This window comes from Scylla paramamosain, chromosome 24 (genome assembly GCF_035594125.1).
Source record: "Scylla paramamosain isolate STU-SP2022 chromosome 24, ASM3559412v1, whole genome shotgun sequence".
Lineage (NCBI taxonomy): Eukaryota > Metazoa > Arthropoda > Malacostraca > Decapoda > Portunidae > Scylla > Scylla paramamosain.
The window spans coordinates 14,640,959-14,668,327 of NC_087174.1; the positions used below are offsets into that span (position 1 = coordinate 14,640,959).

General features: G+C 36.2%; 1 protein-coding gene across 1 annotated transcript in view; it reads left to right on the top strand.

Moving 5' to 3' along the window:
• LOC135112806 (uncharacterized) overlaps positions 1-27,369 on the top strand; it is a 72,103-nt gene that overhangs the window by 18,211 nt on the left and 26,523 nt on the right. The window contains 6 exon segments of the mRNA XM_064027629.1: positions 1,262-1,450; positions 1,854-2,183; positions 5,611-5,761; positions 5,958-6,114; positions 8,876-9,049; positions 9,601-10,562. Coding sequence (XP_063883699.1) covers positions 1,262-1,450; positions 1,854-2,183; positions 5,611-5,761; positions 5,958-6,114; positions 8,876-9,049; positions 9,601-10,562 — 1,963 coding nt within the window.

Sequence of the window (27,369 nt, forward strand, 5' to 3'; positions counted from 1 at the left end):
CACTAAACGGTTACAGGGAGGGCCACTTATATATATATATCCTAGTAATCCTACTTCCTATTACTATTTCATATACAGGCACAGAAACTTTGTCTGTGTTTTTCGTGTAAAAGATAAATTTATAATACAAGTAGTCACGACAGACAATCAACTGGCGGAACACTTGTGGCCTGCAGGCCTGTAGTTGGACCACCCTGATGTATAGCATGAAAACTGGCTGTTTTAAACCAAGGTTTGGAAGGCTTAGGTCAAGAGAAAGAGTGAGGAATGTATGCCTCCATACCAGACACTATCACCTCTGTTATGCATTCAACACACAGAGATGGGTCCCTGACACAGAAGCAGTAGTTATTCCAAGAAAAATCAGTGTAATATCTTTTCAGGTCCTGCAACAGGAAAAGGTTAAGAATGTTGTATGTATCTCCAAGACAGTCAGGAATATAAGTAATTCAGGGAGGATAGCAAAGCTAAAGGTTAGTTCACCAGGATGGTCAGTTAAGGAAGAGGAAAGCTAAAGCTGCTGGTGAACATTGAAGTCTCCAAGAATGGAGATCTCTGCAAAAGGGAAGAGTCAGGATGTGCTCCACTTTGGAAGTTTAGTAGTCAAAGAATTTTTTTATAGTCGGAAGAGTTAGGTGAGAGGTATATAGCACAGATAAGTTTAGTTTGAAAATGACTCTGTAGTTGTAGCCAGACGGTGGGAAATTCTGTAGATTCAAGAGCGTGGGCACATGAGCAAGTTGCACACATAGATGTAACATCCAGCTTTGGATTGGAAATGAGAATAGAGAAAGTAGGAGGGAACAGAGAAAGGCCTCAGTGGGGAAAAGACGAGGTTTGGTAGAGAAGAGGTGGTGCTTCACAGATTGAAAATTAGATCTAAGATCGAGAATGTAGCAGAAGTTAAGGAAGAAAAAGTTGATGGGGGTGTCAAGACACTTAAGCTTGATACCAGAAAAACAGCCCAACCTAGGGACATTTGTGACCTCCCTAAACAGGGACTCTGAGGCTGGTGTAGGAGTTACTATATTTAATTTAGAATTTTGATATATTTAATTTAGAATTTTTGAGTAAACGGTGTGTGTGTAATTAGGTGCATGTACTCATAGTTTTGTGTCAAGGAAGAGAGCTCTAGAAGAAGCTCTTATTTCTTTCTATGTTATCCTTATACAAAGAAAAGTTGGTTATCTTATTCTTTTTTCTCTCGCTTTTGGTGTTAGAGTCTTAAAAAGAAAATAAGAAAAATACTTATTTCTTACAGGCAAAAGGAGACAAGGAGCACATAAGACGACCTATGAATGCTTTTATGATCTTTAGTAAGCGGCATCGGCCACTGGTACACCAGCGTTACCCTAATCAAGACAACAGAACTGTGTCCAAGATCTTGGGGGAGTGGTGGTATGCTCTTGGCCCAGAGGAGAAGCAGAAATATCACAGTTTGGCATCAGAGGTCTGTATATAATGAAAGTATTCTTCTACTACAGCATCATATTGAACTTTTAAATCCTCTTGTTGTTCCTTTAGTCTCTTATACATACTTCTTTCTGGTTCTGTATTGTACCTTTCATCATTAGGATAAATTTTCTGATCTAATTGCTCTATAAGAAATATTTTGTATCAGGTGTATATGTAATTTATTTAGGACCTATATTACCAAGTAGTTCTCCAACCAACACTTGCCTGTTCCATTTTTTTAGGATCGTCTAAGATATTCCCCTTTATGGGGTTTAAGATTACCTGCTCTGAAAGTGGTCTTAAACTTCTTTCAAAAAGTCCTCTGCTTTAGTTTCTCTCACTACTTCTTGTAATATATCATAATAACATTGCGCATTCATTACAATTTATATGCACAGATCAAGGAGCATCACTACCGAGCCCACCCAGACTGGAAGTGGTGTAGCAAAGATCGCAGAAAGTCTTCTACCAGCTCCAACAAAGGTGATGGTCCTCCAGGGGCTCAGAGTGTGGATAATATGCCTCTGACTCCTGGTGGTCCCAATAGTGGACAAGTCCTCACCCCAGGAGGTCCAAACAGTAGTGGAACACCCCTTACTCAAGGTGTAACCACAAATGTATCTGACACCTCAGGATTGCAGACTGCCACCACCAATAGGACAATACAAGTGTCAGCTGCAGGAAACCAGCTGACTATATCACATCCTTCTGTTACTGCCAACAATATGGTAAGCATACTAATTGTTCATATATTATCCAAATTTTGCTTAGTATGAAAATAGGTTAAAAATGAAAATTGGCTACACATGTGACATGCAAATATATATTTACATATTCAGTTTAAGAAGTGTTTTGGGATCTAAGTACCTGTTCTGGGAGATGGCTGTGATGCATTACCTGATCTGCATCAAGCTATCAAATGCATATTATGAGCTTTTTATTAACTTCTATGGAAATTAATCTATTTATTTCTATACTATGCAGACATTCCCTTAAAAGGAGGAAGCTGAGACAAAGCTAAAAACTTCATCAGTAGAAAATATCAAAATCTTCTTGTACCTAGCCAAAAATATCTCAGATAACTTTTCTTCTTCATCTTCTTCTTTATTTCAACTTGATAGCACCACGGCCATCTCATCTGTCTCCAAAACTGAAACTTTTGCTGAAATCTTTACCTTAGATGATTTAGAGTTTGTTCCTCTCTCTCCTCCACCACAAACTTTTTTATGCCCCCTATTAAGATTCTTCCTAAGGATGTTTTTCCATGCCTTTACTGGCCTTAACCCTTGAAATTCCATTCTTATGGATCTGATGGGATCCTTCCTATTATTCTCCGAAACTGTGTCAACTCTTTGTCAACATCTACCTCTTCTTTTCGCTGAAAGTTTGCCTACATTCAGTCTGTTCCTACAAAGGATGAACATTCTGACCCTTCAAACTACTGCCCTATTGTCTTAATTTCTTGCCTTTTAAAGTTTTTAAATCTATCCTTAATAGGAACATTCTTAAACATCTATCACTTCACAACTTTATGATAGCCAGTATGAGTTCTGTTGTAGCCACTCTACTAGTGATCTACCTTTCCTCTTTTAGGGATTTTTGTAAAAGTTTTGCTATTGCCTTAAATATGTCAAAAGCATTTGATAGAGTCTGGCAAAAAAACTGAAATTTCCAAACTACCCTCCTATGGCTTTAATCCTTCTCTCTGTTTCCTCTCTGACTGTGCTATTGCTAGTGTGGTAGACAGTCACTGTTCTTCTAGGTCCGTTAACAATGCTCTGTCCTGTCACCCATTCTCTTTATATTATTCATCAGTGATCTTCTAAGTTAAATTTATTGTTCTATTCATGCATATGCTGATGACTACTCTCATTTGTAAATTGGGATGATATTTGCTCTTTTCTAGTCTAGGAGCATGTTACTTTCCTTTTAAGGAATTTCAGTAATATGTATCTTCTGAATGCTGATTTCTGCATTCCTTAATAATACAGTTTGATACTCCATCTGACTAACTTTTCCTCACATCTAGATTTTCCACAGTTTTCTTTACTTTCTCTATACTTGTGTTCACTTCCTGTGTTGTTTCCCTCCTTCCATCCAGATCTCCCTCAAAGTAGTTTTCATCTGTGAAGATGGTTTGAAAGTACTTGTTCATTATTTCCTCATGAGTGACTACTTCCTCATGTAGTACTCCCCCTTCCTTTCAGTCTTTCTATACTTTTCCTGTTTTTCATCTTTCCATTAACAAATAAAAAAAAAAAGGTTCCTCTCATTATATTCTATTTTTTTTGTTGCTTCTCTTGGATTCTTGATAAACATATTTCTTGCTGTTGTGTTACTCCTTTTCTGCCCCAATTCCTTGAGACAACATCTCTTTCCCTTTTAGCTAACTTTCCTACTTTGTTGTTTGTGGAAATTTATTACATGGTCTCTTGGCTGAAGGAATTTGATATTGCTTTGTTATATCCAGTTCCATTGTTGTTATAAAGTTGCCTTGATGGTTCTTTGTTACCTCTAAATCTTGTATTTTCAGTAATACAATGTGTCATTATATTTCCCAGTACTGAATTTAATAGATTATTTCCCCAAGAATCTTCTTCCATGGACCACTTTTCCTAACAGACTTCTTTACAAATAAGATATCTCTTTACAGTTATACATTGATGTATTCCATGCAAATCCTTACATTTATTAGTATCCTTTAATGATGAATTATATATATATATATATATATATATATATATATATATATATATATATATATATATATATATATATATATATATATATATATATATATATATATATATATATATATATATATATATATATATATATATAGACACACACACACACACACACACACACACACACAGTAGGGCATGCAACAATGAACATGATTTTTTTCCAGTGTAGCGTTCGTTATGGCAAATGTATGTTATGGCAACTAGAACCTATGGAATAAAAAATTAATTGGTTCCAGGGAACCAGAAAATTTAAAAAAATTCACAATAAAAAAAAAAAACATCAAAATAAGCACATTTGCACTACTGCATTTGAGATAACAGTACCCTCCTGAGTTTTACACTTAGTCCTAAATTCTTACCATTCTGAGTTTTGTGTATTATCACCCTGAGTTTTGCTCTGCTTTGACAAGTATGGGTCACGTTTACTTACTGTTGGTGTCACGCATATACATACAGTAAACACCCATAAATCAGAGCTCTCTCTCTCTCTCTCTCTCTCTCTCTCTCTCTCTCTCTCTCTCTCTCTCTCTCTCTCTCTCTCTCTCTCTCTCTCTCTCTCTCTCTCTCTCTCTCTCTCTCTCTCTCTCTCTCTCTCTCTCTCTCTCTCTCTCTCTCTCTCTCTCTCTCTGAAAGTAAGAACAATCCTAAGGATTGCTAAATAGAATGAGACATTGAAAATGAAAATGGAATTATGTATACGAGAGTGAGAAAGGATGAAGTGAAAATGACATAAAATGAATGAGGGGGAGAGAGAGAGTGAGGTATTATTCCCCAGTCCCTTATCTCTGACATAACTGGGAGGGGAGGTGACAGGGAGGGAGGTTTGAGACAATAAAAAAGGGAAAAGAAAGGAAAAAGGGATGAAGGGACAGGCACTGGATAGGTGAGTAGTTGCTCACACAGCTGGTGAGTTAGTCTTGCAAGTTTTAGTTTGTTAACCCGATTAGATTTTTATTAAAATTCAGTGTTCGCATGAATGGCAAGTTTGTCTTGCCAGTTTTGGTTTGTTATTCCAGTTAAATATATATTAAAATTACAATGCTCACACAAGTGACAAGTTCATTTTTGGTTTGTTATTCTGATTAAATACTTATCAAAATTTCAATGTGTTATTGCAGTTGTATGTTATGATGACTATGTGTTGTTGCATACCCTACTGTACATATATATATATATATATATATATATATATATATATATATATATATATATATATATATATATATATATATATATATATATATATATATATATGTAAAAGTGATGGCCAATTCTGTGTTTATAATTTTCTTTATTATATTTTCTTCATGAAGAATAGTCTTACTCTACTAAGTGAAGACATTACTTGTCTGTATGTTATCATCTCAGCTAGGATATAAACTGATTTTTTATGATTTTCAATTTTCAGGTTAACAAGCAATTTCTTGTGCCTGGTAATGGTGTACAAGCTGGTTCAAGGAGAGACACAGTAGGTTCAGTGTCAGATGATGACAACAAAATGGTAATTTGTGAAGAGGGTACAACAGAAGGCAACAGTGATGGTTCAACCAACAAGGCAGGCAAGTGGGGTGAGGCTAGGAGAGGAAGTCTGTGAAGACTTGTCAGCGACATGTTCAGTGGTTGATTTAACCTAGGAATTTTTTCTCAGATATTTTAAGGCATTGCCTAATAAGGAATTTTGATTTACTTATGTAAAATTGTTGATGACTTGATTAGACTCATGGTTTAATAAATTTCATCATGGTTTATTCACAGACTCAAGTCATGAAATAGATTTAGCTTGCAAAGAACATGTTGGAGATTCTGATTCAGAAAACCAAAGTGATTCAGAAGCCAACGAACGATTACGAAGACCTTATTCTCCTTCAGGTGGGGGAGATGTAAAGTACAAGCCCAAGGCCATCAAGGGAAGGTAAGTTTTCTTTGGCATGTATTTTATTTATTTATTTATTTATTTATTTATTTATTTATTTATTTATTTTATTTTTTTCTTTTCTAATAGTAGTATATGTTGGTGGAACTGGGATCAAGGAGAGGGAAGCCATTGCAGGGAATATTGAAAAGGGAAGGATAGTGTGGAAAAGAGAGAAAGGAATTATATTACATGTTGTGAAATGTTTATGGTAAATCATAAAATACATACTAATGTATCTGAAATAGGTCCACCTGCATATTTGTTGCTTCTCTTATTTTGGTGAGATGTTTCATCACTCACAGCAGCTTTAGGGATTAATGGAGAGCAGTTATGAATGCATGAATGGAGATGCTGCCTCATTGTGCTTAACAGGACACACTCCATCATCTGATCTTTGGATCAGGCTAAGTGTGGGAAAAGGGATAGATCTTCAGTAAAACCTTTGTAAGTCAGAATTCCACATAAGTCAACAAGACAACAAAGAATATTCAATGTAGAAAATTGTTCAAAAAGATGATTTCTGAAAAATTGTTGAAGTTGACATCATATCGATAAAACAGAGTCAAGCCATACCAAACTCAGCATAAGTAATTATGCACAGTAATTATTACAGTGTAGGTGATGACATAACACTGAGAAGGGTTGTTGGTTCTGGTTCAAGGTCCTCAGGTTTATCCTTTGCAGTGGCATCTCCCTGATATGTTCTTGTTTTCAGTTCCTTTTTGTGGTCTGATCTGTTCTCTTGTTTCTCTGAAATATCTCTCTTTTCTTCCTAAACAGCATAGTAGTTCTTTTTTGTTGTTTCAGTGTTACTGTTGTCAAAAAGGAGCTCACCAATAAACTGATCTTCATTTTCTACATATGGGCTTTGTAATTTAATAACATAAGAACATAAGAAAAATAAGGGAAGCTGCAAGAAGCCATCATTCCTACACATGGCAGTCCCTGTATGAAACCTTCATCCCCATCCATAAATTTGTCTAATCTTCCTTTAAAGCTCCCTAATGTCTCAGCACTAACAACTTGATTACTGTGTCCATTCCATTCATCTATTCTATTTGGGAACCAGTTTCTTCCTATCTCTTTCTGAAATCTTAATTTTTCAAGCCTTCTGGTCTTCATTTCATCCCTTGTTATCACTCCATTCCCTTTTTCTTGAACAAAGTTGTTGCAGGTAAACAAAACTTGTATTTGAGTGCTTTGTGAGGCAAATGACTGTTTGGGGTGAGTGAGGCTCACTCTCAGTCCCTTGTAGCTGCTGGGATGAGATCATTTGATCTCTTCTCCCATGAGCCATGTACATCATGTAATACTTGCATAAAAGCTTTGTTTATCAACAGCAGCTTACTTCAAGGAAAAAGGAATGGACTGATAACAAGGATAAGGGAAGAGACAAAGACCAGAGGGGACAAGTGGATAAATTACAAAGATTGTATGTAGACAATGAAGATCAGATTATTTGTGAGCTCATTTTTGATAATAGCAGTGTTGAAATGGCAAAAGAAATACTATACAGTTCTTAGAAAAAAGAAAGGAAAAATACAAGGAAAATGAAGTAATGTTAAAGCAAAATAGGAGAGCAGATCAAGCTGCAAAAAGAAACTTTAAGTAAGATCATATCAGGGACGTGTTGTTGCAAAGGTTAAACCTCAGAATCTTCAACCAGTACTGGAACCAGAATCAGCAGCCTTTCTTAGTATCATGTCCTCAGAGCAAAGATCAAGGGGAGACCTTAGAGAGAGAAAGTGGATGAAGCTGGAGGTCTTTCCAAGAGTTTTTATTGATATTGCACATGTCAGAATTTTAAGAAGTTGGCAAAGGCTGAGCCCTTATTATTCTGACTTATGGGGGTTTTACTGTAATATGATGCAGCTGCAGTTATTCTGCTATGCTATCAGACATTGTTGTAGTAATGATGCTTTGTAATATAATGAGGATTGATCTTCCTTCTCCAAGTGATCTAGAGCTTGATATAAGGAAATGCTTGCGAATATGTGTATGGGAAATGCTTTGTGTTGCCTGTCATGTTTCTTGAACACACACACACACACACACACACACACACACACACACACACACACACACACACACACACACACACACACACACATTTTTTTATTTAATGATTATGTGGAGATGATAATGCTGCATCAGAAATTGGTTTTATCACTTCCTAATGTAATTTAGCTGCTAAATAATGTGAAAAATTATTGATAAAAGAGCCTTAGATTTGTGTTCTTTAATGAGCCCTTTGCTTTATTTTTGGAATCAGGAATTAATATTTTAAATGGTTTTTAAATTAATATTTAGAGACATAGCATAAAGTGAACTATACTTCTTTTACCATTGTGCACAACTGCAATTTTCATCTGATTTTTCCCATTGTTTCTTGTAAAGGAAATTATGATAATGAATTCATCATAAGGGACTTTGCTTATGATTGTGCTGCTTAGGTAAGTTATTCCTTGTTCAGTCATTCACCAACATCCTTAAGCCTTTCCATCTAGTGCTATAGTAATACATACACAAGAATTTTATAGCCTATTATTTTGTCTCATTTTTATTTTGCTCTATGATTTCCACTAATTAATTTTTCTCTCTCTCTCTCTCTCTCTCTCTCTCTCTCTCTCTCTCTCTCTCTCTCTCTCTCTCTCTCTCTCTCTCTCTCTCTCTCTCTCTCTCTCTCTCTCTCTCTCTCTCTCTCTCTCTCTCTCTCTCTCTCTCTCTCTCTCTCTCTCTCTCTCTCTCTCTCTCTCAGGCCACAAGTGTCATCAGAAGAAGTAGTAACCTTATATGGGCCAACTGGAACAGCGCAATTTGGTGCTGACCAACTCCATACGGGAGGAAAACCATCCCCCCTTCACCTCTCCTCCACACCAACCCTTCATATACCCACCACTACCACTTTGCAGTCTACAGGCAGTGCCTTCAGGTATGGCATAAATTTCATCCTTGGAAGGATTTTTTTGAATGTTTTGGTGGATATATATATATATATATATATTATAATATTTTATGGAGAAGGAGGAGATGAGTAGAGTTTTCCTGAGTTGTTTAATTCCTGTTGAGAAAAAATATTTGACAATGTGTGTGAATGTTAAGAATTTTATTTATAATTTAAAAGAATCATTGGTGTGCAATCAAGTGTAAAGTTTCATGGGACCACACACAATCTCCATCCTCTCTTTGTATTTTGAAAAGCTCTATACATAGTTGCATGTGTCTGCCCTTTTACTGCCATTACATAAAGGCTGATAATGCAGGTATTCACAGAGAGGGGATAAAAACAATGGACACTTCTGTAAAAAATTCCTATAATTTTTCATTTATATGATTTGTAAAGCAGCTCTTCTACACAAAACATTATTTCACTATCAGATTTTCATACTTAGGAAGAGTTGAATAGAAATGTTGAAGTGAAGGATAGATTGGAAGACATTATGTTACAGAAATATGATTCATCCTTAAATATATCATTGACAGGTCAATGCCTCCATCTCCCAAAGTACGGAATGTGACTGACAACAATGTTATTCAGCAAGAGAGTGACAAGGGAGTGCCAGTGACCAGTGCCAATTATGGGACAAACATAAAGATAATCAGCAATTTGTCCTCTCCAGCTGGCCAGAGAACTGTCATGAAAGCTAATCAAATAAAATCATTTCATAATCTTACTGTAACAACACAAGAAAGGAAGCCTGTCTTAGTGGACACTCCAGTTAGTTTACGCACAAATAAGAATGAGACGGTGAAAAGTAGTGCTGTTGGTGCTGCTGGTGGCACTGGTGTCACTCTGCCAGCAGGAACACAGGTCATCCCCAGCAGTAATCACCAAGTTTATTACTCTGGGATCATTACCTCCACGTGTGCCACTCCTACTACTTCGGTGGGAACCATTCCAAAAGCTGCCATTTTGATGTCACATGGACATTATGCCTTATTAAACACTGGGGTTAAAGGAGGTGCCCTTGTGGCTCCAGGGGGCAACTCTCCCATGCAAGTTACCAATGTTATGGTTAAAACAACTCCAGCAGTACCAGTTGGCTCTCAGCCAGGCATAACCAAAGGGGTGTCAGTTGGATCAAGTCAACCCACACATGTCCAGTATTTAGTGCCATCACTTACTCCTGATGGGAAGCTGATACTGCCCAACAACCTGCTGGTGCCAACAGACCCAGCTGCCAAGCAGCTAACTGTGACCCCCGTCTCCTCAGCAGGGGGTGTCAGGATGGTTCCGTCCACAGGAGGAGCAGCAACATCAGATGCAGGTGGTGTTATTAAGCCCCTTACTGTAACAGGGGTTGCCAAAACCTCTGTTGCCTCACAGGCGCAAGGTATGGTGTTGATCTCGGGCTCAAGAGCTGGCATTGCTCCTGTTGGTCCTCAGCTGGGAGTGAGTCAGCCTGTCTCCCTTGCACATTCACCTTACCAGACCCATCCTGCTGGTGAGTCACTTTACTTTGTTTTTATTTTACCTTAAATGTTTGTGCTGTTTAGATAAGAATAATCTTGTAGGTGTGATTAATTTGTGAGGTCATGTTTTTATAACTCACAATGTGTATTTATTTGGTATTGACATTAAATGCACATCTGTACCTGGTAAGAGTGAAAGAAGATAGGAAGACAAGAATATTTAGTCACTTGTAATGTTATAAACTTAGATTTTAGTAAATGTTATTTAGAAATATAGAAAATGACATTGGAATCTCATTGACTAAATATATTATTGGTGATGTCCATTTAACACCTGAAAAATGGAATATTAGATCATGAAAAAATATTGTTAACCCATGTATTAAAAAAATGCATTCATATAAGACCTTTAGGATATAGAAAATGCTTTTTAAAGATATAGAATTCTGGTCAATAAACCACAGAGTATGAATACATGTGTATGAACACAAAAAAAGGAAAGGAAATATTACACAAACAATATATACGTATATACAGTGGAGCTTTGGTTCTCAGACTTAATTTGTTCCTGAATGCTGTTCGAAATCCAAAATGTTTGGAAACCAAAACTATTTTCCCTATAAGAATCAATCTAAAATAGATTAATTTGTTCCTGGACACCTGTCCACCTTGTCTTACCAGCTTATGACAGACACTCCGACTGCCAATATGGCTGCTGCACATTATCTCCAGCTTAGAAATTATTTATCACCAGAAAGGATGTATTGAATGAACTTAGTGACATGGAACTTATCATATTGTTTAGACTGTGCAAGTATTCTCTTTGCCTTTGATCTAGTGAGGGAAGCCTTACAGAGTGACACAGAGAGAGCAACCCACTGATTGCCAAAATTATCATAATACTTAGACATCTTGCTGCAGGGAAAAACTACTGGGAAAATGCAGTTGTGCATTAGTGATGGCATTGTGGGTCATTGAGAGAGCCACAGGTGGCTCTTCAGTGGGATCTCATTTAACTTATTTCAGAGATTGAATTAGTCTTATCCACTGTCTCTCTCCAAATACATAAAAATGATTGAAATATTTATAAAAACTACAAATTAATAATAAATGGCAGGTTTTGCTTTGTCTCTTAGTATTTGAAATCAAGTAACTTTGAGAACCGAATTATGGTACAGCATCTGTAGTAATTATGAGTTCTAAATTTTATTAAAAAAGCGATTTGTTTGAAAAGGGAAGCATTCAGTAACCGAGGTTCCACTAATATATATATATATATATATATATATATATATATATATATATATATATATATATATATATATATATATATATATATATATATGCATACATATATATAATTTGGGAGAAGACTGTGCTGGATACATGTTTGGTTGAAGTCAACAGTGACGACTGCATTACTGAGTGTATAAGAAACTTTTTTCATTTTGTGTATGAGGGAACGCTGCTTGCTATACAAGTTAGCAAGTAGGATTTTAAGATCCATAATTCCTTTTAGAATTAAGAGTGTCCCTTTGTTCTCTAGACACCTTTCGGTCTTTGCTCAACCATCTCCAGAAGTGAAAGTGCATCTTGAGGGGATGGGTATTCTATTTGGTAGTGTGGGTGCATGGGGTGCTGATAGCATGTGCAGATTGGTGGAAGCTGGGCAGGCAATCAGAGTGTGGAATCAACGTCTCCATTCCGATGCTACTTGGGCTCAGTGGTGTGATGGTAAACTTGCCTCTGAAAGAAGTTGTACGTTGGCTTGATTATGTTAATATACAGGGTATAATGTGTGTTTCTGAAAATATTGAAAGAGGTGAAAGAAAGGTGAAAGTGTAATTCTAAGTAGAAAATGTTCTATACACATATGCATTTTAAGGCTTTGCTTACCCATCAAAGGAATTGAAAATGTATGGGCTTTTGGGTGTGCTCTGCGTGTAGCTATGAGGTGATGGTTAGATTTTCGCAGCCTTGGAGGTACCACTTGGTCAAATTATGAATGGTTTAATCTTATTTTTTGCAAGCTATGGAATATTACAGTATCATATAACAAAACAAATGGTATTTAAAAGCATGTAATTTACGAACAAGCTTTACATGATAACATTATTGAGGTGATTAAAAGTACTCCTGTAAAATGCTACGTGGCATCATCATTCAGATGTTTTCAAGGTCGCTCGGATACACTCCCCCTTCCTTCGCTTCAATGATGCCATGTAGCATTTTACAGGAGTATTTTTAATCACCACAATAATGTTGTTGTGTAATGTTTATCAGTAAATTACATGCTTTCTAATGAGGTCGCTGATTATTTTCGATTTTTTTAGTCTGAATGTTTTCGATTTTCTACAAAAGTAATCTAAACTGAATGTTTTCGATTCTTGCCAAGAAGTATTATTTTCGACAACCCATTTTATGTTTTTTTGGACTGTTTTCGACACAACTCTTACACATTTAGTGTCCGTTTTGGATTATTTTCGACACAACAATTACCTAGCTATTTACAGTTTGGATTATTTTCGACACATCATTGACCTAAATCAATATTTTTTGGAATATTTTCGATACTTCATTCAGCCATTTTAGACCTTCTTTGATTATTATCTTGTTAGGTTAGGTTAGGTTAGGTTAGGTTAGTTTTTATAGTCTTTTGTTTAAGTCTAAACGTGACGTGATGTGACAGTTCATTTTATCCAGTGTCGAAAACATTCAGAATTTACCATTTTTTAGTGTTGAAAACATTCAGTTCAATATTTTTTTACTGTCGGAAACATTCATAGTGAAGTTTATTTAGTTTCGAAAACATTCCAACCAATGTTTTTAATGTGTCGAAAATAATCATGATTGAAAAATATATTGCAGAACCATCGAAAATAATCAGGCTAAGTTGCCAAATCATTGTCGAAAATATTCATTCTTAAACATGTTAGTCTGTCGAAAACGTTCAGACTAAAAAAATCGAAAACAATCAGTCCACCCTTTCTAATAACATTTGTCTTGTTACGAGATACTGTAATATTCCACAGCTTGTGAAAAATAAGATTAAACCATTTGTAATTTGACCAAGTGGCACCTCCAAGGCTGCAACAATGCAACCATCTGTCCATCACCTCATAGCTACACACAGAGCACACCCACGAGTGCCATACATTTTCAACTCTGACAAGTAAACAAAGCCTTAAAATGCTTATGTGTATAGAACATTTTCTACTTAGAATTACATGTTCTTTCACCTCTTTCAGTATTTGTAGAAACTCACATTACATCATGTATGTGTACTGGTTCAGTCATCCTTAGTCATTTCATGTCTCATTCTCTTGCAAAGATAATGGTATTGGTTTCCAGTTGTTGTTTTTTTTTTGGTGGCAATCCATGGGTATCCGTATTGCTGAATTCAGTGGCGTTGACGGGGATGGTGGAGGTGATAATTATATCTTAAGTTTTGGTGACTTCAGTCCCTAGTGTTGCAAGAATACTTATATATCAAACTCATTTCTTGTAGGTAGGTGTTGGATGGTAGATAGCTGTGTTTTATGATGAGGCTGGATGTTCTTTTTTTTTTTTTTTTTTTTTTTTTTTTTTTTTTTTTTTTTTGTAGAAAATTGTGAGTTCTGTGTCTGGGTCAGTAGGTTTGATGTTTTCTCTTATTATTATTTTCTAGATAGCTTGTCATCTTCTTTGTACATGCCAGTCATATGGTTCTTATAGTAAATGTGGGTTGTGTGTTTTTCTTCTTGGGTTGATGGTTGGTGGGCTAAGAATGTGTTGAGCTGATGTTACCTAATTTCTTCAACCTGGCATATGCAATATCCATTGTTTAAAAGCAGTTGCTTGACTCATTCTAGTTCTTCATGTGTGGCAGTCCAGGCAAAGCAGTGAGTCATATAAACTTAACAATGTAGTTACTGCTGTTGACTTCAACCAATCATATACATATATTATTATTATTATTATTATTATTATTATTATTATTATTATTATTATTATTATTAATTTTTTTATTGTTATTATTATTATTATTATTATTATTATTATTATTATTATTATTATTATTACTATTATTATTATTATTATTATTATTATTATTATTATTATTATTATTATTATTATTATTATTAAGAAAATCTATGTAAGGGCATCAGGGGAAAATCATAAAACTGATATAGACCCAAGCAGGGTCCTCCCAATCAGCAAACATGGATATGAAGAGATTAATATTTAGTAAGTTAACAGGGTGTTAACTTTTGCTTTAAATTTATCTATTGCTGCTTCAGAAACAATTTCATTTGGAAGTAGATTCCACACTTGAGTTAAATTGGGAATAAATATATGAGAAAATTGGTTGGTTGAATGAAAAACCTGCTGAAAAGCAAGATCACTGAAACATAAATTATGATGTGTTCAGCAAACAGGAATAAATTGAAGTGGTAATGCTCTGTGAAGAGGATGTTCATTATTATTGACAGTTTTGAAACTGTCAGTCCGATGATGATGTCATCATCATCTGATGATGAAACTGCATGTTGAGATTAGGCAGTAAAAACTTTGTAAATCTTAAAAGACCAATCTAAATTTTCAATGAGATGGAGCAGCTGACATCCAGATATGACCAAATGAAGAAGTGTCATCAGCGTAAGCCATCAAATGGAAAGAAATCCCATGCCACATATCATTAGTATAAGAATTAAAAAGGGGAGGCCCAAGAAGACTGCCTTGGAGAATACCCGACATGACACAAGAGAAACTACTAAAATAACCATCAGTACCAATATGCTGCCTGTCAGATAAAAGTCAGATAGGATATTAAGAAATGAATCACTAATACATAGAGACGTAAGTTTAAAAAGAAGTGCTTTATGATTGACTACATTAAACATAGAAGAGAAATCAAGAGAAACAAGTCTTGTCTCTAATCCAGTATCCAGAGAGGTTTGAATGTGATGCACTAAGGTTAGAAGTGCTTCACATGTGCGAAGAATTTTTCCTAAAATGAAACTGTTTAGTAGACACCTGCCAAAATGATAATTACTCCCAGTGAGGTCTAAAGCACTATTCAGGGGTTGCTGTGAACTTATCATTAAACCCAGCTGTGACCTCATTGAACGTTTCCCTTTGTGTCTCTCAACACAAGGGGGCAGTCACAGCCCGCCCTCTAAAGACAACTCTCTTCCTCCACACAAAACTACAAGCACCCTTCACTACACACACCCTTCACTCAAAAATTTCAAAATTATCATGGCGACTCCTACACCAGCTTCGGAGTCCCCATCTGGGGAGGGACCATAAATGTCCCCAGATCAGACTGCCTTTCTGTCGACGACCCAAAGTGTCTTGACACCCCCTCAACTTTTTCTTCATTAACTTCTGCAACATTCGCAGTCTAAGATCTAATTTTCAATCTGTAGAACACCACTCTCCACTTCTAGACCTCATCTTCTTTTCCTCACTGAAACACAGGTGTCTGAGGCAACTGACAGTAGCCCCTTTTCTGTTCCCTCCTACTTTCTCTATCCTCATTTTTTATCCAAAGGTGGATGTTGCGTTTATGTGCGCAATGACTTAACCTGCTCTTGTGCCCACGCTCTTGAAACTTCCGAGTTTTCCACCATCTGGCTACGACTACAGAGTCACTCTCAATCTTAATTTATCTGTGTTGTATACCTCTCACCAAACTCCTCTGACTATAAGAAATTCTTTGACTACTTAACTTCCAAAGTGAAGCACATTCTGACCCTCTTCCCTTTTGCAGAGATCTCTATTCTTGGAGACTTCAATGTTCACCACCAGCTTTGGCTTTCCTCCCCCTTCACTGACCATCCTGGTGAATTAGCCTTCAACTTTGCTATCCTCCATGACCTAGAGCAATTGGTGCAACACCCTACCCATATTCCTGACCGTCTTGGAGATATGTCCAACATTCTTGACCTTTTCCTGACCTCTAATCCTTCTGCTTATGCTATCACCCTTTTTTCTCCATTGGGCTCCTCCGATCACAATCTCATATCTGTATCTTGTCCTATCGCTCCAATCCCTCCTCAGGATCCTCCTAAATAAAGGTGCCTCTGGCGTTTTACCTCTGCTAGTTGGGGGGACCTGAGGAGGTATTTTGCTGATTTTCCCTGGAATGACTACTGTTTCCGTGTCAGAGACCCGTCTTTGTGTGCTGAGCGCATAACAGAGGTGATAGTGTCTGGCATGGAAGTGTACATTCCTCACTCTTTTTCTCGACCTAAACCTTCCAAACCTTGGTTTAACACAGTTTGTTCTCGTGTTATACATGATAGAGAGGTGGCCCACAAAAGGTACTTAAGCCTTCCATCACCAGAATCTCATGCACTTCATATTTCTGCCCGGAACCATGCCAAGTCTGTTCTCCAACTGCCCAAAAACTCCTTCATTAACAGAAAATGTCAAAACCTTTCAAGATGTAACTCCCCTCATGACTTCTGGCATCTAGCCAAAAATATCTCCAATAACTTTGCTTATTCTTCTTTCCCTCCTTTATTTCAACCAGATGGCACCACTGCTATCACATCTATTTCTAAAGCTGAACTCTTCACTCAAACCTTTGTTAAAAACTCTACCTTGGACATTTCTGGGCTTGTTCCTCCCTCTCCTCCACTCTCTGACTACTTCATGCTACCTATTAATATTCTTCGCAATTCTTCCATGCCCTTGCTAGCCTAAACCCTCGGAAGGCTTATGGACCTAATCGGGTCCCTCCTATGGTTCTACTCTACCTTGGACATTTCTGGGCTTGTTCCTCCCTCTCCTCCACTCTGACTACTTCATGCTACCTATTAAAATTCTTCGCAATTCTTCCATGCCCTTGCTGGCCTAAACCCTCGGAAGGCTTATGGACCTAATCGGGTCCCTCCTATGGTTCTTCGAAACTGTGCCTCCGTGCTTGCACCTTGCCTAGTCAGACTCTTTCAGTGCTGTCTATCAACATCTACCTTTCCTTCTTGCTGGAAGTTTGCCTACATTCACCCTGTTCCTGAAAAGAGTGACTGTTCTAATCCCTCAAACTACCATCCTATATCTTTAATTTCCTGCCTATCTAAAGTTTTTGAATCTATCCTCAACAGGAAGATTCTTAAACATCTATCACTTCACAACCTTCTATCTGATCGCCAGTATGGGTTCTGTTAAGGCTGCTCTACTGGTGATCTGGCTTTCCTTACTGAGTCTTGGTTATCCTCTTTTAGAGATTTTGGTGAAACTTTTGCTGTTGCCTTGGACATATCAAAAGCTTTTGATAGAGTCTGGCACAAAGCTTTGATTTCCAAACTACCCTTGTACGGTTTCTATCCTTCTCTCTGTAACTTCATCTCAAGTTTCCTTTCTGACCGTTCTATTGCTGCTGTGGTAGACGGTCACTGTTCTTCTCCTAAATCTATTAACAGTGGTGTTCCTCAGGGTTATATCCTGTCACCCACTCTCTTCTTATTATTCATTAATGATCTTCTAAACCAAACTTCTTGTCCTATCCGCTCCTACGCTGATGATACCACCCTGCACTTTTCCACGTCTTTTCTTAGATGTCCAACCCTTCAGGAGGTAAACATTTCATGCAGGGAAACCACAGAACGCTTGACTTCTGATCTTTCAAAAATTTCTGATTGGGGCAGAGCAAACTTGGTATTGTTCAATGCCTCAAAACTCAATTCCTCCATCTATCAACTCGACACAACCTTACAGACAACTATCCCCTCTTCTTCAATGACACTCAACTGTCCCTCCCTCTTCTACACTGAACATCCTCGGTCTGTCTTTTACTTATAATCTGAACTGGAAACTTCACTTCTCATCTCTAGTTAAAACAGCTTCTATGAAGCTAGGTGTTCTGAGATGTCTCTGCCAGTTTTTCTCATCCCTCCCAGCTGCTAACTCTCTACAAGGGCCTTATCCGTCCATGTATGGAGTAAGCTTCACATGTCTGGGGGGGCTCCACTCATACTGCTCTTCTAGACAGGGTGGAATCAAAAGCTTTTCGTCTCATCAACTCCTCTCCTCTAACTGACTGTCTTCAGCCTCTCTCTCACTGCCGCAATGTTGCATCTCTAGCTGTCTTCTACTGCTATTTTCATGCTAACTGCTCTTCTGATCTTGCTAACTGCATGCCTCCCCTCCTCCCGGGGCCTCGCTGCACAAGATTTTCTTCTTTCTCTCACCCCTATTCTGTCCACCTCTCTAATGCAAGAGTTAACTAGTATTCTTAATCATTCGTCCCTTTCTCTGGTAAACTCTGGAACTCCCTGCCTGCTTCTGTATTTCCACATTCCTATGACTTGAATTCCTTCAAGAGGGAGGTTTCAAGACACTTATCCATCAATTTTTGACTACTGCTCTGACCCTTTTATGGGACTGGCATTTCAGTGGGCATTTTCTTTTATTGGATTTTTGTTGCCCTTGGCCAGTGTCCCTCCTACATAGAAAAAAAAAAAAAAAAAAAAAAAAAATATATATATATATATATATATATATATATATATATATATATATATATATATATATATATATATATATATATATATATATATATATATATATATATATATATATACACACACACACACACACACACACACACACACACACACACACACACACACACACACACACCTGCACCATCCAGCTGATCAAATGCATCCACAGCAGCTCCAAGGATCTACCTAGGTTCGATTGTGCATAGAGGGGGCTAAACTTTGAGTCCTGTCTCCATAATAGGGTCTTGTGTGAGGTGTGGGTGCAGCAGAAGGGAAAGTGTTAGTAGAGGAGTGGCTGACACAAGGTAAACACTGGTGGTTGGTGATATCAATAGGGAAGATGATGGCTGGCAGAAACCCAAATATTTTTGAGGGCTTCAAGGAAGAGGATCTCAGTGTAGCACACACAAATAAATGAATGTGGAAAATTGAAGAAGAAATGCAAAAATATGAAGAGAAATATGTAGCTTAACAGAGATGATAAATGTGTGGAAGAAAGAAAGGGAAGTGGGTGGTGACAGTGTAAAAAAGATATCCAGTTATATAACAGAGATGATAAAAAGAGAGATGGAAAGAGAAAAACAAAACAAAGAGCTGAGAGGTGACAAAAATAGTGGATTTAAACAAGAATTACTGTGAAGAAAAGAAACTCAAGGAAGAGAACAAAGAGTTAAAGAAAACTTTACAAGAGAGAGAGGTTAGGTTTGGAGAAGTAAAGGAGTTAGTGACAGAGGAAGTCAAAAGCTGGAAAGAGAGAGAACAACAACAAAAGGTGGATATGGAGGAGATAATAAGCAACAGCAACAGGAACACAATAAGGATATGGAAAAGCAAGCGATTAAAATAATAAAGGAAAAAAAGTAATCTTGTGAGAGACGTGGTACAGAGAAAGATGTGTGTGGTGGTATTTGGGGTTAAGGAGAAGAACCTACCAATGAAAATGGCTTGTGAGAAGGAAGTGAAAAGGGCTAAGAAAATTATAGCAGAAGTGGCAGAGGAAGGAGAGGGGATAGTTGAACAAATTGAAAAGGTTTACAGGATTGGAAAGCACGAAGAAAATGGAACAAGACCAATGAAAATAAGATTCATGTCACAAACAGCAGTGGAATATGTCTTGCAAAGAACAGGAAAATAGGCAAAAATAGAAGGAATGAAGGAAATATGGATAAAAAGAGACATGAATGAAGAAGAGAGAAGTAAACTGAAAGAATTGAGAGCAGAGGCCTGGTCAAAAAATGGGGAGAGAACACAGGAACAAGCAAAAAGATTCACCTGGAAAGTTGTGGACATGAAAGTGAGGAAATGGTGGCACAAAGATACCATGCAAGATCACCAAGCAGAAGTTTAAAGATTACATATGTAGATGGTTTGGTGTTGAGCCTATTGGAATTTAAAGTTTACTTAAAGAACAATAAACTGGATGTGGTATGTTTAACAGAAACAAAACTAAAAGAAGAAATAAAGTTGTGATTTGCATAGGAAGGATATAGCACGTGGAGGAGAGAAAGGAAAGGAAAGGGAGGAGGAGTGATGATATTGGTAAAAGAAGATATTGTTGTTGAGGAAGTGGAATATGGTAATGGAATGGCGGAAACATTGAGTGTTGTGATTAAGATCAAAGGAAGTGAAAAAAGGAAAATCATTGTGATGTACATACCACCAAAAAACTAATGCATGGGTGACCAATAAATATAAAAGTATTCAACTAGAAACAAGAAAAATAGTATAGAGGAAATGACAAAGAAAAGTAACAAAGTGCTCTTAGTAGGCAACTTCAACACTAAAGGAATTAACTGGGAGGAAATGGAAGTGAAAGAAAATGTTGGGTCATTAAGTGAAGAATTTATGCAGACCATGATGGTGAATACAATGAGACAGTGGGTGAACAAACCTACAAAATGCAGAGGAGAAGAACCATCACATTTGGACTTAGTGATTACAAAAATCCCAGAAAGCAGACCAAGTATACATTGTCTGAGTCCAATAGGAAGAAGCGATCTTGTGATAATAGAAATAGTACTACAGGAGGAAAAAGTGTTGCACAGGAAAGAACAATACAGAAATGGGAGACAGAATTATGCTAAGGCAAACTTTGCAGAACTTAATATATTTTATGGAAAAATGGAAAGGGCTATTTGAAGGCAGAGTAGTGCAAGAAAAATATGAGATATTTTTGAGCAAGTATAGAGAGGGGGGGGGTGCAACAGGTTATGCCAAGTTATAAAATTAGAATTGGGAAACATGAAAGGTATAATGCCAGGTGTGTAGAAGAAAAAGAAAAAGAACAGGGCATGAAAAAAAGTGATGAGACAACTGAACAGAAATGCTAGAGAAGAATACAGAAAGGTAAGGAATGAATATAGTAAAATGAGAAGAAAGGAACTTTGAAAGTGACATAGTAAGAAAATGCAAGGGAGAACCTAAACTCTTCTACAGATATGTAAATGGGAAAATGAAACAGGGATGACATAACCAAGTTAAAAAGGGAAGGAAGAATTTATGAAACTACGAGTACTGAGGAGATGAGTGAACTAATGAATGAGTTTTCAATCTGTGTTTACAAAGAAAACCAAATTTGTGGCACTGAAAGTGGTATCACAGAATGAGGGAATACAGGAGATACAAGTAGAGACAGGAAATCAAGAAACTGCTGGAAGAGCTGGATATTAGAAAAGCTATGGGACCAGATCAAGTAAATGGATGGATATTAAAATAATGCAGAGAACAAATGGAAGAACCCATATTGGATGTAATCAATAGCTTGTTGAGAGAAGGAAAAGTACCAAGGGAATGTGAAAGAACTAACATAGTACCAATGTACAAAGGGGGAAATAAAATGGAACCATTAAATTGTAGACTGGTGTCATTAACAAGTATTGTAACCAAGCTTTGTGAAATAGAAATTAAAGACAGACGACTGGTATATCTAGAAGATGAAAAGATAATTACAGAAAAGCAATTTGGATTTAGGAAAGGGAGATTCTGTGTCACAAATCTACTGAGCTTTTATACAAGAGTAATAGATGGAGTACAGGAGAGGGACAGATGGGTTGATGTGGTATACCTGGATCTCAAAAAAGCATTTGATAAAGTTCTCCACAAAAGTCTTATATGGAAGCTAGAGAATGGAGGAGGACTAAAGGGAGCAATATTGAGATGGATGGAAGATTATTTACAAGCTAGGGAAATGAGAGCAGTAATCAGAGACACTAGTTCAAGTTGGTGCAGAGTGACAAGTGGGGTACTGCAGGGATGTGTGTTGGCATCTATTATGTTTCAAATATATGTAATTGATATGACATAGGATCTAAATATTTATATAAATCTGTTTGCTGCTGATGCAAAAATAATGAAAATGATAGAGGATAAAAATGACTGCAAGGAGTTACAAAAGAATATTGACAAGATACATGCATGGAACCAAAGATGGAAACAAGAATTTAATGCCAGAAAATGCCAATTGTTGGAAATAGGAAAAAGTAAAGAGACCTTCGTGGAAGTACAAAATATGTGGAGAAATGATAATGAAAAGTAATGATGAAAAAGATTTGGGAGTAAAGATTTAGGACACATTGTCACCTGAATGACACATAGACAGAATATTCAGCTTTACACACATTTAAGTGGTGTTTAACTGTTTCAATAAAAAATGATGAAGAAAATTATAACAAGCATGATACATCCAAAATTGTAATATGCAGCAGTAGTTTGGGTTCCACGTAGAAAAAAAGACATACGGAAACTGAAAAGAATACAGAGGATAGCGACAAAGATGGTACCAGAATTGAAAGACTTAAGCTATGAAGAAAGACTTGAAGAGATGGGATTATCAACACTACAAGAGAGAAGAGAAAGAGGAGACCTGATAACAATATACAAATTGGTAAACAATATAGAAAGAATAGACAGAAATGACTTGGTACCACAGAGGGAGGAGGGAGAGAGACAGACAAGGGGGCATGGAAAGAAAATAAAGAAGAGTGGATGTTCAAGTGACATCAAGAAATACAGCTTCCCGTATAGAACTATTGAAATTTGCAATGTTTTGAAGAAGTGGTTGCAGAAAACAGTGTACACATGTTTAAAGAGAAACTGGATAAATATGGTTATGGAGACAGGACAAAATGAGGTTTGGCTTGTGCCCTTTACAATACAGCTAGGTAAATACACACTTCAAGCTTAGTGTCTAGAAAAAATAAATGGCATGTTTTACTTACCTGTAGTGTACTGCAAGAAACACTATATTTAACATTTCTGTCAGTTGTATGTCATGATTTAGAAACCTCTTTTACACAGCTCTTGTAGGAAGACCCCTAAAGTAGTAACACTATCGGTGCCATTTTAACCCATGGCTGGGCCCTAAGGCTTCAAACTCCTTTGGCCCCCTTGACATCCCTCACACTGCAAATCACATGCATTCCTTTCGTACAACATTTTACAATAATATTACAATAATATTGCTGAGTGTGTTTGCCATATCCATAGTATTAACATTTAACACACACACACACACACACACACACACAAACACACACACAAAAAAAAAAAGAAAAAAAAATGCATGGGTCCTTGCTTTTGATGGGCCTCTAGCCTTCAGCCTAGTCTGCCTTATGGATAATGTGTCACAGAACTCTACAGTTGAATCTTGCTGCTACATTATGTCCATGTTTCAGTAATTTGTGCTCATGCCAAAAATTATTGCCTATGAGGTACAGATCCATGTAAATTATTCATAGATTTTTTTATTGTTTAGAAAAATAAAGACTGCACAACCTTATAAACAATATAGATAGGGGACTTTTCTCAGTGGGAGAGACTTGATTGGAATGGAAATGACAAACAAGTGATGTCAAGCATTCTACTCTCATCACTCATTGTTATGATTTAAATAGCAATTATTGTTACAATAATTTTTACATGGTAATTGATGCAAATACATCAGTATTATAATAATCGAGCATAGGTACCACATGTTAGTCTGTCATACTTTATTTTTTTTAATATTAGGTTTAGTAAATTCAGAAATACATCAAAATAGCTGACATGGTGCCTGCCATTTTGATCCTGGATGTGTCTCTGGTGCTGGTAGTTGTAAAAATTTTCTATTCACTTGGAATTCCTAAATATTTTAAAGATAATGGATAAAACACAAAAAATTCTTTAGCAAAGTGAGATTTTTTTAATTCGCCATATAAATTGCAGTGCATAAGTGAATATAAAGTGACGAATAGCATTGCTGCAGTGGTGTGAGGAATGCTAGTCATTTGTGGCCACCACAAATGTTCATGAATAATGTTGTGCCTCTTCATCAATGCCCAGGGTGTCAGCACTCTGTATTTATGGCAGCGGGGAGGCGCATCCTGTGTGCCAGTGCTGTATATTTATAAAAGAAGTAACATAAAACACACATTTTAGTGACTTATAAATTGCCTCATGAGTGAATAAATTGCCTAAAGTTGTTGTATACATGTGTCATCTACTTCTAGTTATTTATGTTTATGATATCTGTTGAAAGAAAAAAACAAAAAATGCACATTTACAATAAAATATTTTTGTGAATCAAAACACAAAACCTCCAACTTTATGTATACTTAGCTTGACTTGCAGGCTCACGCAATCCCTCATAATTTGTGTCAGACTTCTATGCACTTAAATCTCCATCAGCCTCCTTAGTGCCTTATAACTACCTTCTGTGGACCTCCAAAGTTGGCACAGCAAGTTCCCTGGTGCATGTGAGTGTCGGGTATAACACTTCAAATATTGGAGTCTTACAGCACCTAAATAACAAGGAAATGATAGGAGGAAATAGCAAAATGTATCAGTTATGTGTTTTCTAATCACTGTACATACTTTCCAGCAAAAAAATTAAATCCAAATTTGCTCAGCACCAGAGGAAAGTTTTTTGTGAAAAATGCTTGGCAACCAATGGATTAATGGTTTCTATACTGTCTCACAAAATATTCAATATGTGTACAAAGGGCACAACACAACTGCCCCTGACAATAACTATATAAGCATTGACATGCTTGTCACTCATGTGCAATATAAGAAATGCATATTGACAAATAAACACATCCACCGTCTAGAGTGAGGCTTGGAATATACACATTATGTTTTCTGTGTTTTCATGTAGCTAATAAACATTCCAGAAATTTTTTAAAGTTGCCTCTGTAAATTGATGGTAAAGCTGAGCACAGGTATGTGAGATGACATAAATTTATGGCATTGACACTGGGTGCATTAAATTCCAGACTTCATGCTTTTCACAAATTATTATATATTTACCTTGCCAGCCAATTGAATTTATCATCTTCTGGCATGTTATGGAGCACTGTTACATTGTGCCACATGTTTGGTTGTGGACCTTAACTAGGTAGTGGAAAAACTATGATTTGTGACCTCATTGCATGAAACACTCCCATCCATGACATATAATCAAGAGCTCATCTTTTATGTAGCAAAATTAATAAGGAAAAAAGTAATATATATATATATATATATATATATATATATATATATATATATATATATATATATATATATATATATATATATATATATATATATATATATATATATGAAAGCATTTAGAATAATGGTACAAATGTGGATTTAGTACTTATGGCAGTGTGACAAATTTCCAAACTTTAGGTAATTTAAATGCTTTGGTATTAAAGAGTCAGAGGCTCAGGTGTTCCAAAGTAACAAAGTTTCACTGTTTCACTGGTATTGTCACCAATACCAAAAAAACACAATAGTAAATGTTTCACAAACATTTTTCCTGGTTTGAATGTTAAGAATGTTAATATTTTGTGTGACTGCATTTCTATCATGACAGTGTAGTACATACTATGGTTGGAGTGTCATATTTTGATATTTAAAATTTAAGAAAAAAAATAATAATAAAAAATAAATTAATAAAAAAAAAAAATGAACAGGTATTCATACTAGGAATGGTCAGTCAGTAGTAATATCAACTATTTTAAGGGAATGAAATGAGAGAGAAAATTGTGATTTGTTGCAAGGAAGAAAGGAGGTGTTGCAATTATGTTTTTAGTAGAGTTAGCAGTAGGTACAGTGGTCACTTGGTTGTCTACATCCCTAACCAGGTTCCTTGTAAAACAGACAAAAACATTTTTGTGGGTTATCCATGTTGATTACTTATATATCCATTGAAATTTTTCTTATTTCAACATTTTAGCTTTGTACAATATTTGTTGGTTAAATAATAACTAATGGATAATTATTTTTGGAGGAGTATATCAGTAATATATAAAGTAAAAAAAATACTGCATAACTCCTGAAACAAAGTTGCTTCCATCCTAGGGTAGTGGAAACATTGCAGCTCACCAATGGTAAGTAAGCAAACTTTCTATTTAATTACCTTCTTTATAACACACACACACACACACACACACACACACACACACACGAGTATAGTTCAAATACCAAATTAAAGAGTGAAGCATATTGATTTAATTGAGTAACCCCATTTAAATTTTGTATGTATTTGTTTAGACATTCTTGCCATGTAACTTTCTGATTTAGTTCTGATTTTTTTGCATAGTCACTAAACTACAGTTATGAGTAGTTTCTTGTATCATTTGTTTGCACTCACAGTAGATAATATTTTTACCATAAGTCATTCATTTTGTCTGAGAACATACAATAGCAAAATGTCAGAACTTGAGTAGTGTTAGATATTGCTTGATTGAGTTTTGTATCAAAATGTATTTTTCTTTACTTGGATAGGTTTAGGTGCACACACACACACACACACACACACACACACACACACACACACACACACACACACACACACACACACACACACACACACACACACACACACACACACACACACACACTAATATACAACACAAATAGGTAGTTGCAGTGAAGTTAATGTTTGAAATAAATCTTTACTCTTTGAGAAAAAGGGAATCACAAGTTGAGGATGTGTTGGTTGTAGTTCATAACTTTTGCAGCGTAAAGATCTACCCCAGTGAAAATCTATCGATAAAAATTTGAGAAAAAAATATTTGCCATTTGTTACTTTGTTATTGTGTTGATGATGTAATTTTCTGGATTGTTTGAGCTGTACTTTTCATAAGTGTATGATCATGCTGAAGCTGCTTTAGTGGATCTAAATATTATATTTACAATGTTAAACCTTAATCTACAGTGACTCCTTTGTATAGTGCTTATGGGAAACTCAGAGTAGTATTTCAGATAATAGTCATAGAACTTAGTATTTCAAGTAATGATCATATAACTTAGCACCACTTTCCTCTTTATATTATACACTTTATTTTAGTGATCCACTCAAACTTAAAAATATTTT